The 18,953-nt window shown below is 43.6% G+C and overlaps 1 protein-coding gene across 2 annotated transcripts in view; it reads left to right on the forward strand.

Moving 5' to 3' along the window:
• SEPTIN6 (septin 6) overlaps nucleotides 1-18,664 on the forward strand; it is a 45,042-nt gene extending 26,378 nt beyond the window's left edge. Inside the window, exons 5-10 of one of the 2 annotated variants that reach the window (XM_070951685.1) lie at nucleotides 299-460; nucleotides 1,728-1,824; nucleotides 3,146-3,314; nucleotides 4,419-4,551; nucleotides 5,510-5,700; nucleotides 18,518-18,664. In XM_070951685.1, coding sequence (XP_070807786.1) covers nucleotides 299-460; nucleotides 1,728-1,824; nucleotides 3,146-3,314; nucleotides 4,419-4,551; nucleotides 5,510-5,700; nucleotides 18,518-18,527 — 762 coding nt within the window. In that variant the 3' untranslated portion in view covers nucleotides 18,528-18,664. Of the gene's footprint in view, nucleotides 1-298; nucleotides 461-1,727; nucleotides 1,825-3,145; nucleotides 3,315-4,418; nucleotides 4,552-5,509; nucleotides 5,701-8,099; nucleotides 8,404-18,517 lie in introns of those variants that run through there. The other variant, XM_070951686.1, reaches the window with a different exon arrangement.
• The last annotated feature ends 289 nt before the right edge of the window (nucleotides 18,665-18,953 follow it).

Genomic DNA, 18,953 nt, shown 5'->3' on the forward strand with positions numbered 1-18,953 from the left:
AAATTGCTCCGTTGGCAAATGTGACTGATGACACACCCTGGGGGGGAGGGGGGAAACAGGGTCAAGTCTAGGTCATAAATTATGTGGGGTCAGAACTGGCTTTTAAACTCTGACTCCACATAAACTCCAAAAAGAATGTAAAAGAGAATGCCAGCTGCTTTTGCCTGCTCTGGAACATCCCTTCTTTTGCTGTCCTGCCTTTTAGGCAAAATGGAAACTCTGGAAATTTTCATGCAATCAAATTTTATGTGGTTTAAATGTTCAGAATCTTTCTTTTCTTCTTTGGGATTCCTTGTAGGTGAATATCATTCCTATTATTGCCAAATCCGACGCCATCTCCAAGAGCGAGCTGACCAAATTCAAAATTAAGATCACCAGTGAACTCGTGAGCAACGGAGTGCAAATCTACCAATTCCCTACCGACGATGAGTCCGTGTCAGAAATCAACGGAACCATGAACGTAAGATAATACCACAATAACCATAATCGCTTCTGGAATTAAATATTGCATTTGGAAAAAGTCTATGGAGATTCTCCATCATCCAGGTCATGGTTGTCCCAAAGGTGTTTTTTTTCAAGAGGCAACTGGACTTTCTGGTTTTTCCTTTGAAGAGGTTTTGCTTCTCGCCCAAGAAGCTTCTTCAGTTCTGAGAGAAGCTTCTTCAGCTCTGAGAGAAGCTGAAGAAGCTTCTGAGAGAAGCTGAAGAAGCTTCTTGGATGAGAAGCGAAACCTCTTCAAGAAAAATCAGAAAGTCCAGTTGCCTCTTGAAAAAAACACCTTTGGGACATTGGAAAAAAGATTCACACCTGATCTCTGTTCCAGACTTTCAGGCAGGACTTCATTGTCCTCTATGGTTCCTTCCTTCATGCACAACATTGAAAAAAGCATATTTTGATTATAGTTTGTTTTTTTAATTGAACTATCGTTAGCAAACATTATCAGATAACTAAATTAACATAGATATAACATGAATAGAGGAGGGGTGGAGAAATAAAAACACCAACAAATCTACTAAAGTTTTCTAGATGCTTTTACTGGTTTATTGTTTTTGTTTTAATTGTTCTTTAATTTTTGAACTGTAAGCCACCAGAGGCACTTGGTTAAATTGGGTGACTGTAGAAATCGAATGAATAAATAAATGAATAACAATTAATAAATAAAATGCAAGTAGAGAGGTACGATTTAGAGGGATGTAGTGGCTCAGTGGCTAAGATGCTGAGTTTGTCGATAGAAAGGTCGACAGTTCAGCGGTTCGAATCCCTAGTGCCGTGTAACGGGGTGAGCTCCCGTGACTTGTCCCAGCTTCTGCCAACCTAGCAGTTCGAAAGCACGTAAAAAATGCAAGTAGAAAAATAGGGACCACCTTTGGTGGGAAGGTACCAGCGTTCCGTGCGCCTTTGGCATTGAGTCATGCAGGCCACATGACCACGGAGATATTTTGGGACAGCGCTGGCTCTTCGGCTTTGAACCGGAGATGCGCACTGCCCCTAGAGTCAGGAACGACCAGCACATATATGCAATGGGAACTTTTACCTTTACTTTAGAAAGGTACGATTTCTAGATTTAACCATGTATGTAAAGTATTACCTTATTGTACCCTTATTATTGGGATAAACCGTGAAATCCACCCAAGTTTGATAAAATTGTGGCTCCTGCCTGTAATGTCAGATATATCAACTAATATTGAAGGTGCATTTTCTGTTTTTTTTTTGGGGGGGTGCTCCAGGCTCATTTACCTTTTGCCATCATTGGCAGCACAGAAGAAATCAAGATAGGAAATAAAATGATGAAGGCACGTCAATATCCATGGGGGATAGTGCAAGGTAAGTCAAGTGGCTACTTCAAGAGACCTTGGTGGCTTCTTGACCAAAATATTCTTCCTTGCTGGGTTAACATGACCATGTGCAGCTGATCCTGAACAAGATAGGTTCCTATACAATAGAAGGCCCCATAAAAGTTCCCACCTGTGTAATAACTTTTAGAGTTATGTTTCTGTTCAATAAGAAGCAATGGATGGAAACTCATCAAGGAGAGAAGCAACCTAGAACTCAGGAGAAATTTCCTGATAGCTACAGTAGAACAATTCATCAGTGGAACGACTTGCCACTAGAAGTTGTGGGTGCTCCAACACTGGAGGTTTCCAAGAAGAGATTGGTCGACCATTTGTCTGAAATGGTAGAGAGTTTCCTGCAAGAGCCGGGGGTTCGACTAGAAGACCTCCAAAGGTCCCTTCCAATGCTGTTATTCTGTTATTCTTTGAGCTTGGTTGTTTTCTTGCGGATGTTTCATTACCAAAATAAGAAACATCATCAGTGTTAAGAGGACCGCATCATTAAAATATTTATTTATTTTGGGGGGTTTTTGGGGTGGAAACGCCTCAAAATTCCTTCCTTAAATATTCTGCTGCTTATGTTAATTGTACTGAGCGAGTAAATACTGTTCTCGTCACATATTTAGCCTGTATTAATATTGGAAAGGGGGGGGAAAAATCATATCAGCTCTTTGGTTCACTCTGTGTTTGCTTTTATTTCTTAGATGTCATTGTAAATTTGTTATTCTGTTTTCAACCATGGCAGCTTGAAGATAGACGGACTTCAACTCCCAGAATTCCCCCCGACCAGCCAGACCGGCTGGGGAATTCTGGGAGTTGAAGTCCCCACATAGGGGTGGGCTTCAAAAATTTTAGCAAGGGGTTCTCTGCCCGGTTGCTGGGTGGGCGTGGCCTCCTGAACCATGATGGGGAGGTATTTTTGCCCTCCCCAGGCTCTGGAGGCTTTTTTTGAGCCTCCGGGAGGGCAAAAATGGCCTCCCCAGGCTCCAGAGGCCCTCTGGAGGCTGGAAACAAACTTCCGGTAGGCCTGTTTTTTGTCCTCCCCGAGCCTCCGCACACACCCTGCATTTACCTGCATTCAAAATGGGCCAGGTGGGGACTCCTGGGAGGGGAGGGGTGTGGTGGGAAGGGCCAGCCAGGAGTGGGATTTGGGGGTTCTCCGAACTGCACTAGAATCTTAGCTAGAGGTTCTCCCGAACCCCTGCAAACCCCCTGTCCCCACAGTTCAAAGTCACTAAGACAGAGGAACAATGTTGTAGTAGAGCAATATTGTTTAACTTTATCGGTTGCCCTCTTTTTATCGACCCACACAGTGGAAAACGAAACTCACTGTGACTTTGTGAAACTGAGAGAGATGCTGATCCGGGTAAACATGGAAGATCTTCGCGAACAAACCCACACGCGCCATTATGAGTTATACCGACGGTGTAAACTGGAAGAAATGGGATTTAAGGACACGGATCCTGACAGCAAGCCTTTCAGGTACGGGTTTACTAGATTAGGGGCACCCATTGAAGGAAAGGGCTGTCCAAAAAATAAGCCATCATGATGGTGGTTGCTACTGCATGAGTAAAATTTTGTCACTTGCCTTAACAGTTATCCCTGCACTACAGCACTACTTAATACAACATTGGTAGGAGAAAAAAATCCGCTTAGAGGAAAAAAAACACGACCAAACTTGTTTTTAAAAACATAAACATTGGTCTAAGAGTCCTTCATGGCACTATTGTATAACAGCCAAGAGATATTTCAAACATTGATTGTCTGGTCAGTTGTATATGATCTATCACTTTTTTGTTTGTATGTACACTGAGAGCACCAGAGACAAATTCCTTGTGTGTCCAATAACACTTGCCCAATAAAGAATATTCTGTTCTGTGTCCTGTCCTGTTCTATTCTATCCTACTTCTACTCTACTCTCTTCCTCTTCCTCTTCTGCTCTGCTCTGCTCTGCTCTATTCTACTCTACTGTACTCTACTGTACTCTACTCTACTCTATTCTACTCTACTCTACTCTACTCTCTTCTTCTTCTTCCTTTTCTGGTCTATTCTACTCTACTCTACTCTACTCTATTCTTTTCTCCTTCTTCCTCTTCTGGTCTACTCTACTCTACTCTACTCTACTCTACTCTACTCTACTCTACTCTCTTCCTCTTCCTCTTCCTCTTCCTCTTCCTCTTCCTCTTCTGGTCTATTTATTCTATTCTATTCTATTCTATTCTATTCTATTCTATTCTATTCTCATGTGATTCCCCTTTTGAGACCTTCTGATGAGCAAAGTCAATGGCAGAAGCCAGCTTCACTTAACAACCGGGTTACTAACTTATCAACTGCAGGCATTCACTTTAACAACAGTGGCCAGACAGGTCATAAAATGGAGCAAAACTCACTTAACCAAAGTCTCAGCAAAAGAAATGTTGTGTCCGTCAGCTGAGGACTACCTAATATAATCTTGATTCTGCGGATGTACAAGACCAAGACTTTAATAGGCTTTGTATGATATGAGCTGTAAGGTGACTCAAGCTGAATTGGCTGGTTGTTTCCCCCTCTTTTCAAATATTGCCTTCTTCCACCGTCTTGCTGTAGTTTACAAGAAACCTATGAGGCCAAAAGGAATGAATTTCTTGGAGAACTTCAGAAGAAAGAAGAGGAAATGAGACAGATGTTTGTCCAGAGGGTGAAAGAGAAGGAAGCAGAGCTGAAAGAGGCTGAAAAAGAGGTGAATTGATTGATTGATTGATTAATTGATTGATTGATTATATTTATTTGCTGCCCCTCTCATGTTGAAGTGACTCTTGAATTGACGAGGGTCTGCAGAGAGGCTGAGATGGTATCGCACCAATTATGGCCAGGATGACTAAACGTTTTAGAGCTGAACGACGTTTCTGCTTTTAAATGCATTCTTTCCATCACAACAAGATAGCTTTTGTTGAATCAAAAACCTCTCTCCGATGTGTTGGAAATGTAAAGCAACGCCAGGAACTTTTTACCATATGTGGTGGGGATGCCCGAAAGCTAGAGGCTTTTGGAAGCAGATAAAACGATGGCTGGAAGAGATATTAAATCAAAACATAGTTTTAAAGCTAGAACATTTTCTATTGGGTATTACAAAAGATAAATATAATAAAGGAACAATATATTTAATGTTGCATATACTAACGGCAGTAAGATTGGCCTTTGCGCAAAATTGCAAAGCAAAGAGAGAAGTATCTGTGAAGATAATGGCAGCCGGAGAAAGGTTTCTCAAAATGCCGCAGAATTGTGAGAAATTTAAGGCAACTTATGCTACCTTGGAGAGGCATTTAAATTAAATCAAAGTCCTCTCTTGATCTTTGGTATTATCACTTCTGTGTTTCTGTCCCAGCTACTTTGTTCAGCAGGCTCTTAACACGTCAAATGTGCTCCAACCTACACTACAGATTTTTGATTCAAGCTTCTGTATCTCTCACATGTAATCCCTTCACAAAAGAAGTGGGTTATGGGATGGTGGAGCCCCATAACTGTCTTCCTTGAGAGTTTTGAGACGGTCTGTATTTAGATCACTTTGTTCCAGGATGTTAATAAGTTTCTGAGGAACCTCACGGTCCTGGACGAGTTCTAGATGTCCCTTGATTATGTCAAGGATCTCCCCTTTGAGAATTGGTATCGACGTGTGTGCCTTGGTACCCTTATTCCAGCTCCACGAGAAATTCGATCGTCTGAAGAAGCTGCACCAGGATGAGAAGAAGAAGCTGGAGGACAAGAAGAAATCCTTGGACGATGAAGTCAATGCGTTTAAGCAGAGGAAGACAGCAGCTGAATTGCTTCAGTCTCAGGCTCAGCAGGCAGGAGGTTCACAGACACTGAAAAGGGAAAAGGAGAGAAAAAAGTAAGTGGGCATCTCTGGCCTTTTCCTCCTTCTTTTCTCCGTAGTTGAGGTCTTTTGACCATCCTTGGGGTACCACCAACATGCCTTACCTCTTTTTTGAAATCCTGTTTGGGAGCTGGGCTGTTTGGGGTATGGATAGGTAGAGTGATAGGATCTCTTGGGTTGTTCCTCAATCGGTTTAATCAACATCTGGTGATTTCCCATCTGTTCGTAGCAATGTTTCTTGGGCTTTGCTACTTGAAAGATGGTGGATGGTCTCTGAACCCACCTTGGAAGTCCAAAAGATTGGTTTCCCATCATAAAAACTGGCCATATCTAACTTATAGAACTGCCTGACCAGAAAGACACTGTTCTGACCTAGGCTTCCTGAGACATTAAAAACCACACAATTAGACCCCAAAACCATCTTTTTATTTCAACGGCTGTGAATTCTGTTCATTCACAGCCCGTGATGAGTCACGAATAGTTTGTAAAGAGTTCGACAGACGTCTGCCACAGTACTTCGGGATAAGACTGATAAGCACCCACCTTTTATCTCCCTTGACACGCTGCCGAAGACCTAATTGGCAATTAGCTTTGCAAGGCCAAACGGAGCACAGAGTCAAAACGGAGCTTCAGAATTTAAACCGACCAGCACGAACAAAGTTGCTTCCTGCAAAGGCTCACGTGCCTTTGCTCCTCCTTTATGTCTTATGGGAGGGGCCAATCATCTCCAAGCCTTACTCCGGAGTCGCCCCTTTTGTCTTAACTGTTCTTGCCTTCTGGCAGCTCTGCGCATGCGCGCACTGGGAACAGGCTCCCCATTCCTCTGCCTCACTGAGGTCCAACTCTGGAGGCTCCGGAGTCAGCACATAACTCCCAGATGGCCCTGGCCCTATCTCTGCCTCTGACGCAGAGCTCTTGTCTGAGCCTTCCCCAGACTCCAGGACTGGCCCATGGTCCTCCCCAGCCTTCTCACTGTCCGATTCTGATGCCAGCTCCACCGGCTGCCGGCGGACCACAACAGACACAATATGGTTTCTACAGGGTGGCTAGAGTGAGAAGATGGAGTTAGATCATGTCATCTGGTCACACTGTTGATTCCATCTTACTTACCTCACCTCCTGAAAGAAAATCTGTCCTTGAGGCCATGTGCTCCTCACTCTTCTTAGACCATTGACTTCTGTTATCTCAAAGAGTCACTCCTTTAGGGATACAGGTGACATTTTACCTCAGGCATATAGGAAGAAAATAACCCTCTCTTGTTTGCATTATTTGAAGAGTTGAAAAAATGGCGTTCTTCAGTCTGAGGTTGAAGCTTTAAGATAGTTTCCACCGTAGCAACTTTAAGATGTATGGACTTCAACCTTCAGAATTCCCTAATGCTAGCAACGCATTAACACATCTTATTGTTATTAATGTTATTAATATTAATGTTGTTAGGGTGGACCCAATCTTTTTAACTTTACTTTATTGTCATTGCACCTCGTGCAACGAAATTAAACGCCATCTTCAGTGTACATTATACATGAGGAAAACTATAAAAATAAAACAAAAACACACATCCTTCACATTCTATACAATTGAATTAAAAAACCCTGTTAATTGCATTTTTGACTTCAAGGGTGGGCTCAGAGAGCATCCACCATCTTCCACCCTCGGGTTTTTTTTATTTATTTATTTTTGTACCTGATTCTGCTTTATAGAAGGCAGTAAATAATTGAGGTTCATAAAAGGACATTTTTCATTTTTTTCCCCTCATGAGATATGGAAAGGAGAACCGAGCAGGTCAGATAAAAATCCATCGTTCCTCCTAACTTTATCATGTTGCAAAACGATAAGTAAGTAGGCCTTCTCAAAAATAAAAGAGGCTGTAATCTGCCCACTTTCTCCATTTTCATCCTTTCACTAAGTCTTCCCCAGATTGACCGTTTCCTGGCTCCCTGCAAACATTATTTTAAGTTTTTTTTCCCGCTGCTGAAATAATACAAGAAAATATATATATATATATTTGTTTTCTGAGGTTTTTCGGGTTTTCTCCCGCATAAAATTGGAGGTTTCTTGGCAATATATATATATATATGAGCCACGGTGGTGGAGTGGTTAGAGTGCAGTATTGCAGTCTACTTCTGCTGATCACCGGCTGCCAGTAAGTTTGGCAGTTCGATTCTCACCAGGCTCAAGATTGACTCAGCCTTCCATCCTTCTGAGGTTGGTAAAATGAGGACCCAGATTGTTGGGGGGCAAGAGGTTGACTCTGTAAACCGCTTAGAAAGGGCTGTAAAAGCACTACGAAGCGGTATATAAGTCTAAGTGCTATTACTAAGTGCTATTTCTATATATACATTCTTTTAGTTCTTTTTCCTTTACTGCGCTACATTTGCCTTCCTCTTAGTTGTTATTTGTGTGCTATTTTTCAGTTAATCCCTGCTGTTTGCTGCATGGTGCATGCACGATGCATGATGGCACCTTGTGTTGGTAAGCTGTGACTAAACCGAGAAGCCAAGGCAGTGGGATCCACACCTTGTGCCAGACCAGACACAATCCTACTGAATCGTCCAACTCCTAGTATTTTTGGCCATTCCCAACATAACAGAATTTCCAGTTACGCATCCTTCCTTCTAAGTAAGGTGAAGGCAGGTAGAAGATCTTTTCCCTTCTACGTCGGCTATTTGAACCGCCGCAAACATTTTTTTAAGTGTTACGTGTTTTTTTTAAAGTATTAAAAATCTTTCTTCCGAAATGCATCACAGTTTCTTCCCCCTTCCCGCCATGTTTTTTTGTGTGCCTGTTACTGGTTTACATGAGGTTTACATAGGTAAACATAAGTTTACATAAGTAACTGAGGTTGATAAAGGACATTTTTTTTCATTCCCCCCTCCCCCTTCCAGATAGTAGTGGTGCAGTGGCCTAGAGGTGGAGCTCTCGCCTCACAATCAGGAGGCTGTGAGTTCGATCCTAAGTAGAGGCAGATATTTCTCTCTCTCTGGGCACAATGAGAATATATCTGCTGAACAAAACTCCTCATTGGCGACAGGAAAGGCATACGGCCATTAAACACTCCGCTAGCTCCATTCAGTTGCCCCGACTCCACCCCGCAAGCGATTATGCGGTCGTAAAAAGATAATGATGATTCTGGATAGGATGAGTTTAAAAGCCTTTTTGCTCAATTCACATTGTGCAGAAATAAAGGCCGGCCTCAACTTACCACATTCTATGAGTCACCAAAGACAAAATGGCGCTAAAAAAGTGACTTACGATCGGTCCTTGTGCTTACGACAGTCATAGGATCCCTACAGTCGGGAGACCAAAATTTGGCTGCTTGGCATTTACGATGGTTGCGGAATTCTGCAAGAGCCATTTTTCAACTTCCCAACTGACTTCTGACAAGCGAAGTCGATGGGGAAGCCAGATCTGCTTAACAATCTCAAGATTCACTTAACCACCGTGGCCAAAACAGGTCATAAAATTGGGGCCCGGCTCACTTAACAACCATCTTGCTTAGCGATGAAAATTCTAGTCCCAATTGTAGTCATAAGCCAAGGACTATCTATAGTGTTATTGGCCTTTAGTTACTAAGCTGGTTAGATCCAAACAATAACTCAACCTTCCTCTACTGAAATATATCTTCCAACTGTTTATAGGATGAAATCTTACTTGAATCAACCGGGAATCTTTTTACAATAGTCGATGGGTGGGTCTGATACATAATTTAATTTAAACAAGTTTTTCTTGGGTTAAAGGATCCTTCCAGAATAATTTGTGCCCGGAATGAAAGGCAAGCTAAGAACAGAAAAGAGAAAAACCAACAGTTTGCCTTTAGAACGACATCAGCAATATGAAAAACGAGCCCAAACAATAGATTTGTTTATCCTGGTCTCCGAATATACATAACCCAAGGCTAGAGAGCAACTGGGATAAACATTGTGAGTCCTTGTTAGCTTTTGAATGGCTTCTGGCAAGTTGCCACTTCTAACTCTGAAGCTGTGTGGGTCAAAGAAGCCTCTTTTTTTGGTCCCTCAGATTATAGGTGAAAAACAAAGAGTCGGAGAACAAGGCAAGTGGTTCTTCCGTTTGCAAGGTCCTTCCCAACCATTCCCGAATCTTTCCAGTTTTGATTTGGGCTGGGGAATTTTGCATGGCGCATGCGTTTCCCTGCATCCACCTAAACTTCCAGCTGCAATCTGCTAGCACCAAAAAAAAATGCGGCGAACATAACGCTGAAGAATCCAAGCATGTTTAAACATTAAAAAAAAAAAAAACTAACACATTTTTCTCCCTTTCTTCTTATAATTTAGACATCAGGGATGGGCAAGTAGATTGTGGTGATGCCAGAATTGTGTTGACACTTGTCTGCATTTCTTTCTTGGCCAGTATTACAAGAGCTTAAATTGGAAGCATTCCAGGGGTGAAATCCAGCAGGTTCTGACAGGTTCTGGAGAACTGGTAGCGGAAATTTTGAGCAGTTCGGAGAACTGGTAGCGGAAATTTTGAGTAGTTCAGAGAACTGGTAGCGGACATTTTGAGTAATTCGGAGAACCAGCAAATACCACCTCTGGCTGGTCCCAGAGTGAAGTGGGAATGGAGATTTTGCAGTATCCTTCCCCTGCCACGCCCACCAAGCCACGCCCACAGAACCGGTAGTAAAAAAAATTGGATTTCACCACTGAAGCATCCCCTTTTTAAAATTTTAGGTGGTTTATATAAGATTAAGGGCTGAAGAAGTTGAAAAGACAGATAAATATTGCTTCTAATTCATTGTGGTCATTTTATTCCTCCATTAAGAGTGTTCTTAAGCCTTAAAGTCAGTTTTTTAATCAACTATTTATATTTTGTTCCAGGATAGGAAGTTGATAGTTGATAAATACTGTATGTTTATTTTCAATCAAACAGTGTCTGCCATAAAACACACACTTTTGAATGTCATATATAGAAAATGGTCTTTGTGATACTGAATTCAAAAATTATGTTGCCCATCTCTGGTTCAAACCTTATTTAGCTTAAATTAATTGAGAGAAACATTAATCCTTTGTGGCTGTTGTTTGTTTTCAGTGCAAGCTTCCTGCAGACCTTTCCCCAGGGAAAAAAAAATCCACATTTTGAATTAATACGCATTTCATCCCTGTACCTTTTCTTTCTAATGCATTTGCTTCTTCTGTTCTGTGTTTTTTTAATTTTCTGTTTTGTTTGGTTTTCCTGAATGCAAAAAAGAGCCTGTATTCTCTTGACTGTTTTGGCAAATATTTTTTTGGCAATTCTTTCTTGGAACTGATGAGCTAAGCTCCAAATACCATTCTGTTTTTATTCTGTCGACAGGCAGTTTGTGTCAGGATTGATGTCCCCAAAATGTTTAGCATCAGCATTTCAGTAAGCCACAGATTGTGCATATGTGGGTGTGTTTGTGCGCAAGCTGCATGTCTGGTTAACAGCTGAGTTTTTTCTCTCAGAGAGAGAGAGAGAGAAGGAGGGAGAGCAAGAGAGAGGGGAGAGGGAGGGAGAGGGAGAGGAGGGAGGGAAAGGGAGGGGGAGAGAAAGGGAAGGAGGGGGAGAGAGGGAGAGAGTGGGGAGAGAGGGGGAGAGAGAGAAGAATGGAGGGAGAAAGAGAGGAGGGAGGGAGTGGGAGAGAGAGAGGGAGGGAGAGAGAAAGGGAGGGAGAGAGGAGAGAGGGGGAGGGAGAGAGAAAGGGAAGGAGGGAGAGAGGGAGGGAGACAGAGGGAGAGAGGGGGAAAGAGGGAGAGAGAGGAGGAGAGAGAAGAATGGAGGGAGGGAGGGAGAGAGGAGGGAGGGAATGGGAGAGAGAAAGGGAGGGAGAGAGAGAGAAAGGGAGGGAGGGAGAGAGAAAGGAAAGGAGGGAGAGAGAGGGAGAGAGGAAGGTGGGAGAGAGGGAGAGAGTGGGGAGAGAGAGGGGGAGAGAGAGAGAAGAATGGAGGGAGGGAGGGAGAGAGGAGGGAGGGAGTGGGAGAGAGAGAGGGAGGGAGAGAAAAGAATGGAGGGAGGGAGAGGGAGGGGGGGGAGAGAGAGAGAGAGAGAGAGAGAAAATTCATTTTTCTCTCTTTTTTTTTTTTGGAAGAACTTTTTAGGATATTTTTAAGGAGGGTTTTGTTCATCCGATTGTTGATTTTCTCTGCGTCTCTTGACTGTTACAAACACAACAAAATGAGGGCAACAATAGGAATTTGAAGATGTAACCGGAGCTGTTTTCAGCTTTTCCCATCCTGACTGTTGAATCTTGGATCTTCAACATATAAGCAAGAATTTTACCATTGAGCTACACCTGGCTAGAGTCTATCTATAGCCAATCTATAATCAATGCCATCATCCATATTTAATGGGCTTTGCTTCCCTGTTAGTATTGCTATGTTCTCCTTCTAATACTTCATCCCTCGGGGATAGATAAGCAAAAGCAGTTGTTTAAAAAAAAAAATAGGAAGTTCCATCTGTTTTAAAAAATGGACTTTTTTTCTGCCCCAAAGCTGGGAAAGGAATAAGTAAAGAATTCGAAGGCGTCCTTCATTCCTACCTTTAATCATGGAAAGCTTGATTGAAGAGCAAGGAATTTGGGGCAGGCTTATAAAGTAACATTTCCCATGTGGCATGAGAGAAGCTAAGTCAGTTCAATAGTGCAGATTTTATTCATTTTCCTGGCAGGAAATGAATGTATAACAATGAAGGCTCATACTGAGGCAAGGAAACATTCAATATATGAGGTATGTGAGGTACAAACCAGGGGAGAAATCCAGCAGGTTCTGGAGAACCGGTGGCGGAAATTTTGAGCAGTTCGGAGAATTGGCAAATGCTACCTCTGGCTGGCCCCAGCGTGGGGTGGGAATGGAGATTTTGCAATATCTTTCCCCCAGGAGTGGGGAGGAAATGGGGATTTTGCAATATCCTTCCCTCAGGAATGGGGAGGGAATGGGGATTTTGCAATATCCTTCCCCCAGGAGTGGGGTGGAAATGGAGACTTTGCAATATCTTTCCCCCAGGAGTGGGGTGGAAATGGGGATTTTGCAGTATGCTTCCCCTGTCATGCCCAAGCCACGCCCACCAAGCCACACCATGCCCACCAAGCCCCACCCACAGAACCGATAGAAAAAAAAATTGGATTTCATCACTGGTACAAATATACACACACCAACCAAGCAATTAATCAACTCACTTTTGATCATCCAGAAAGAGCTAGTAAATTATTTGGCAATCATTTTTTCTGGAACGGTCATTCTCGTTTCGAACGGACTTTGACTCTTGAAGTTTCTCAGATCGTATGAGAATTTATGGAGCTACTTATGTTTGTAGGCTCTCCAAATTGAGGAAAGTTGCTTTAGAGTTGGTTATTCCCCCGTTCTTGGCCAGAGTTGCACCATTGGTCTTGATATGTGCCAGGGGTGAAATTTACATACCTTCGCTGCCGGTTCGCAAATATGAGCATGCGCGCCTCCTCCACACATGCGAGGAGCCTTCTGTGCATGCGCAGAGGGTCAAAAACAGGACGTGATGACGTCCGGGTGGGTAGGCAGAGCCTCCCGCTTCCGGCGCTACCAGTTCGCCTGATAGAACCAGCTGAATTTCACCACTGATCTGTGTTCTTCGCGAAAGGCAGCTCTGAAATTTGGGCAATCTAAAAAGTGTGAAGACATTGGCGTTGAAAAGCCCAGATGTTGACTTGAGAAATGCCCTTGATAGAAAGGGAGGGAGCTTTTAGAATTAGAATTAGAATTTTTTATTAGCCAAGTGTGATTGGACACACAAGGAATTTGTCTTGGTGCATATGCTCTCATAAAAGAAAAGATACATTCATCAAGAATCATAATTTCCACAGGAAATCTAAGAGAGAGACCATTGACATATTCCAGATTTCTCCTAAGCTGTTCTGTCCATTAGCTTTGACTTCAGTTGAAATATTGCTTAAAAGAGAAAGTTCTACGACATTACTAGCAAGGAACCGGATATATTTGCCTCTACAAGTATATGTGAGGGAAAATCACTTCCCTCTTAAATGTCTTCCTGTCTTTTGGATTTAGTATCCTGTCCTCGCATTTGTTCCTGAGGCCACCACATCTTCCGTAATTGTAAAATATTTCCTACTTGGTAGTGCCAGCTATAAAGATGATGGACAGGCCGTCCAACTATTGTCCTGTTCTCTAGAGCGCGAATTTCCAAATATGGCAACTTCTAAGACTGATGGACTTCAATGCCCAGAATTCCCCAGAGCCAGCCTGAAATCCACAAGCATGGCTGGCTGGGGAATTCTGGGAGTTGAAGTCCACAAGTCTTACAATTGCCAACTTGGGAGACCCTTGCTCTACATAAAACGTCCTCTATCCTCAGTTGCAGAACTAGCCAGCTCGATGAATACCGTAGCTTAGGCAGGTATCTTTCTCAGCCCCATCGCCAAATGGCCGTTTATATTTTCAATATCCTTGGAAAAACATCCTTCAAATCCGAAAGCTTGGTTTTCTTGGAAGTAAACTCATTGTACTGAAATTGTTCTGAATCAACGCAATCCCCTTGCAGGTTTTCTCCTACGTTATTTCCATTTTGGGGGGCTTTGTCCCAGGGGTGGGTTGCTGAGGGTTCACAGGGTTCGGGAGAACCTCTAGCTAAGATTCTGTGAAGTTCGGAGAACCCCCAAATCCCACTCCTAGCTGGCCCCATCCCACCCACCCCTCCCCTCCCAGGAGTCCCTAGGCGGCCCATTTTGGATGCAGGTAAGTGCAGGGCGCACACAGAGGCTTGGGGAGGGCAAAAAACCGGCCTACTGGAAGTTTGTTTCTGGCCTCCAGAGGGCCTCCGGAGCCTGGGGAGGCTGTTTTTGCTCTCCCAGAGGTTCAAGGAAAGCCTCCGGAGCCCGGGGAGGTCAGAAACGCACCCCGCACTCCTCTGTGGTGCAGGTGGCTGACTAGGCCACACCCACCATGGCCACGCCCACCCAGCACAGGGCAGAGAACCCCTTGCTAAAATTTTTGAAGCCCACCCCTGCTTTGTCCTTATCTTGATGGGAAGCTTTTTTTTAAAAAAATAAGAAAAATAAACATCAAAACAATTCTGGTTAATGCTTTGTTTTTATTCTTTTTTTTTTTTTTTTGGCTTTCTTTTGTTGTTGTTACCCTTCTTTTACAGTAATCCTTGGCTATGTACTGAGTAGTTCCCCCCTGAATATACTGAGCTGGGATGTCGACCTTCACTTATTTATTGCTCTCTCGTTCAGCCATGGTCATCTCACGGGCTTTCCAGAACGCCATTTTATACTCTACGGCGCAAACAGTTTACATGATCTTTATTTGCTGTTTCGGCTGTATCGTGGAGCGTGCCTGATGTAAAAGACCGATATTGCAGCTTTTTTTTTTTTTGTACATTGTGGATTGTTTAGGATGCCCACTGTAGGTCGCCTTGCAAACCAGCCCACCTATCGTCAGCAAAAGTCTTTGCTAGGTTGATGTTGTATTTTGAAATGCCCATCTGCAGGGAATGGGGTGATGAATATGTGGTGCTATTGACATAGGCCTATCATCAAAATATAAATATTTTGATTTATAAATAAATAAAAAATATAGGGACGCAGGGGCTAAAATGCTGAGCTTGTCGATCGAAAAGTCAGCAGTTCAGCGGTTCGAATCCCTAGTGCCACGTAATGGAGTGAGCTCCCGTTACTTGTCCCAGTTTCTGCCAACCTAGCAGTTCGAAAGCAGGTAAAAAAATGCAAGTAGAAAAATAGGGACCACCTTTGGTGGGAAGGGAACAGCGTTCCGTGCGCCTTTGGCATTGAGTCATGTCGGCCACATGACCACGGAGACGTCTTCGGACAGCGCCGGCTCTTCGGCTTTGAAAGGGAGATGAGCACCGCCCCCTAGAGTCAGGAACGACTAGCACATATGTGCGAAGGGAACCTTTTACCTTTACTATCATCAAAATCTCGCTGAGTGGCAAAAAATTGTTTGCAGTATCTGGGTACACATGCCCTTTATAGTAAAAGTTGTGTTATTTCCCACTGCTGCCCTTTATTCGTTTATTTGTAGGTGGGAGTAGGAATCACATAAATAAAACCATTTTAATGAGTCACGGGGGTTTATAAACAGTTTTTAATTAGATGATGGGCATACATTCCTTTAGGGGCAGTGTGGTTGCTCAACAGTTAAGACACTGAGCTTGTCAGCTGAAGAGCTGTCAGACCGGGTTCGAGACCCCAGCACCACACCATGGGGTGAGCTCCCGTCCTCATCCCAGCTTCTCCCAACCTAGCAGTTCGAAAGCATGCAAATGCGAGTAGATAAATAGGTACCACTTCGGTAGGAAAGTAACAGCGCTCCGTGATGTCATGCTGGCCACATCACCACAGAAACGTCTTCAGACAGTGCTGGCTTGAAAGGGAGATGAGCACCCTAAAGTCAGTCAACGACTAGCGGAGTAAAATCCACAAGGGACTCCGTACACCTCTTTGCTCAGAGCTCTTCCATTGCCCCAAACATCAAAACGAGGAGGAGATGAGACCAACGATATTTAAGATCCAATTCTGGATTTCTAAGTTAACATGTAAAATAAAATCGTTCATGTTCCTGAACTTTTTCCAGCAGCAAGCACAAGATGAGTTGCCTGTAGCTTCTTCGCCGTTGGGAAGAAAGCCATGCTCTAAATATATTACAGATTGTGATTTTGTTTTAGATGATGACCAATTTAAGAACAGGGAAAATAGTTAAGTCTTGCTTATATTTCTGACTCTGCTACTCACACCACGGGGTAAAAATAACATGGAAGAATCATATATATTGTAGGGTCCTTGGTGCTCTCTGAGATTGGGGGGGGGTTTGTGCAGATGTTTCATGACCAAACATCATCTGATGATGTTACCTCGTTGGGTCATGAAAAGCCTGCAAGAAAACTGCCAAGCTCAGAGACCACCAAGGACCCCTCACTCAACCCTGAGCTCCAAATATCCTCTTCTATTGATATCTCATATACTGATACAACTTTTTCCCCAGGTTGAATGTTGACGGTCGAGATTTTTTTATTAGTTTTATTTATAAATTAATTGAGGTTCAGTTTGAACTGTGCCCATATCCTCTGGGTTTTTTTTTTGTTTTTTTAAATGATCCTTTAGCCTACTCCAACTTGCTTCTCTGTTAACGTGAAAGATTTCAGGCCCCATCATTGCCAGCTATAAGGGCCTTTTCCCACAGGGATGTGAAGTATGGGTTGTAAGAGTGGTGCGGTGGCCTAGAGGTGGAGCTCTCGCCTCACAATCAGGCGGCTGTGAGTTCGATCCTAGGTAGAGGCAGATATTTCTCTCTCTGGGCACCGTGAGAATATTATCTGCTGAACAAAACTCCGCATTGGTGACAGGCAAGGCATCCGGCCAGTAAACACTCTGCTAGCTCCATTCAGTGGCCCAGACTTCACCCCGCAAGGGATTATGGGGTCGTTAAACAAAAATGATGATGTGGAGTATGGATTTTGAAGTTTAGAATGACTGAAAGATACCAGCTTAAAGATGGATGGTATCGAATATCAATTAACTGAAGTTCTGAATGATTTCCTACCTTGCTTAACCTCCTGTAATCACTGCAGGGAGTTTATTATCCTACCTTATATTCATAGAGTTTAAATTGGGGTTGCCCCTTCTAAATTTTTGTTCCTTTTCCAAAAAGCACATAATGCAAGGAGGAGATATTTTAGAAAGGGGCGGGGAGCCAAATTTGAATCTTTTTCCTGCAGAACTAGGGTAAAGCTTCCATCCCCGAGGGGCAAAATATCCCCAAATTTCCAAATGTTGGGTATCAACCACAGAGAGCTCATTCAGCGAGTCTTCCTCTGTAATTCTGCCTCGCTTTTCTTCGGAATGTTTGCATTTGATTTGAAATCTATATGTGTTTGTATTGTGCCTTCCTGCGTTTTTTTCCACCCCCCAAGAACCGTCTGCAGTCTTAACTACTAAAATGTGCACTCTACCAGGTAGTCCTCCTTTAGCGGCTGCCTCATTTAAGCAACCGCAGTGACAACGGTGAAGAGAAAATACCTTTGCAACCCATCTTCGCGTTTACGACTTTCGCAGATCTGAAACGGGTGGGCTGCTGGGGGTTCGCAGGGGTTCGGGAGAACCTTTAGTAAGATTCTGTGCAGTTTGGAGAACCCCCAAATCCCACTCCTGTCTGGCCCCACCCACCCCTCCCCTCCCAGGAGTCCCCACGCGGCCTGTTTTGGATGCAGGTAAGTACAGGGTGTGCGTGGAGGCTCCGGGAGGGCGAAAAATAGGCCTACCGGAAGTTCGGGAAGTCCGGAAACGGGCCCATTTCTGGCCTCCAGAGGGCCTCCGGAGCCTGGGGAGGCCGTTTTCACCCTCCCAGAAGCTCGAGAAAAGCCTTCGGAGCCCAGGGAGGGCAACCCCCACCCCCACCCCCGCCATGGTGCAGGAGGCCGACTAGGCCACGTCCACCATCGCCACGCCCACCCAGCAACCAGGCAAAGAACCCCTTGCTAAAATGTTTGAAGCCCACCCCTGTATGCAAAGCAAAAGAAATCTGATCATCAGCATCGTCGCGGTTTTCACTTAGCCCTCGCTTCGTTTAATGACCGAGTCGCTGGTCCCAATTTTGGTCGCTAAACGAGGACTATCTGATATTTAATGTGGGTGTCCTCTTTTGACGGTGTTTTGCTGCTTGAGTTCCTAACAGGGCAGCGAAAAACAGATTTCCTGGCCTGTTGTGGTTTTTTTTCTCCTTTCCATTCAATTGTGTTCCTCAGTTGTCCATCATCTGCTTTGCCTTCGATTGCCTCTTTTTATCCCTCTGCCGTTGAACTGACAAAATCTTTCTTTCTTTTTTTCTCTTTTCTCTCTTTCCCTCTGTAGCTTTTTCTAACCTGTCTCCACCTGCTGCATTTTCTCTGAGAAGACGTCTACTTGAGCGAACGTAGGGATACCCATCCTGCTTGGGAAGGGAGGGGCAGACCGGAATAAATAAAAAGAAATTTTAGCCTGGAACAAAAAATGAAAAACATTTGGGTTTGTTGTTCTCCCACTCCTGTTTTTCCATGTTTGTGTGTGGGGGTGGGGTGGGGTGTTTGGGATTTTATTTTCTTTTTTTTGTCCAGCTGGGGTATCTTGTGCTTTGTGAGACAAGATGGAAAAATAATGGGAAAGACGAGACATTTTCTACAGCCTCCCCCAAATATTGCAGTCCAAATTCATGAGGTGGCTACTTCACACTGAGACAGGACTTATTGTGGTTTATGGTTATTGTTAATCCCTTCCTAGTTTTGCCTGTCATAGTCATGTTTTTTTGAGT

Source organism: Pituophis catenifer, unplaced genomic scaffold, assembly GCF_029215685.1.
Source record: "Pituophis catenifer annectens isolate HBS135680 unplaced genomic scaffold, rPitCat1.0.hap2 SCAF_11, whole genome shotgun sequence".
NCBI lineage: Eukaryota > Metazoa > Chordata > Lepidosauria > Squamata > Colubridae > Pituophis > Pituophis catenifer.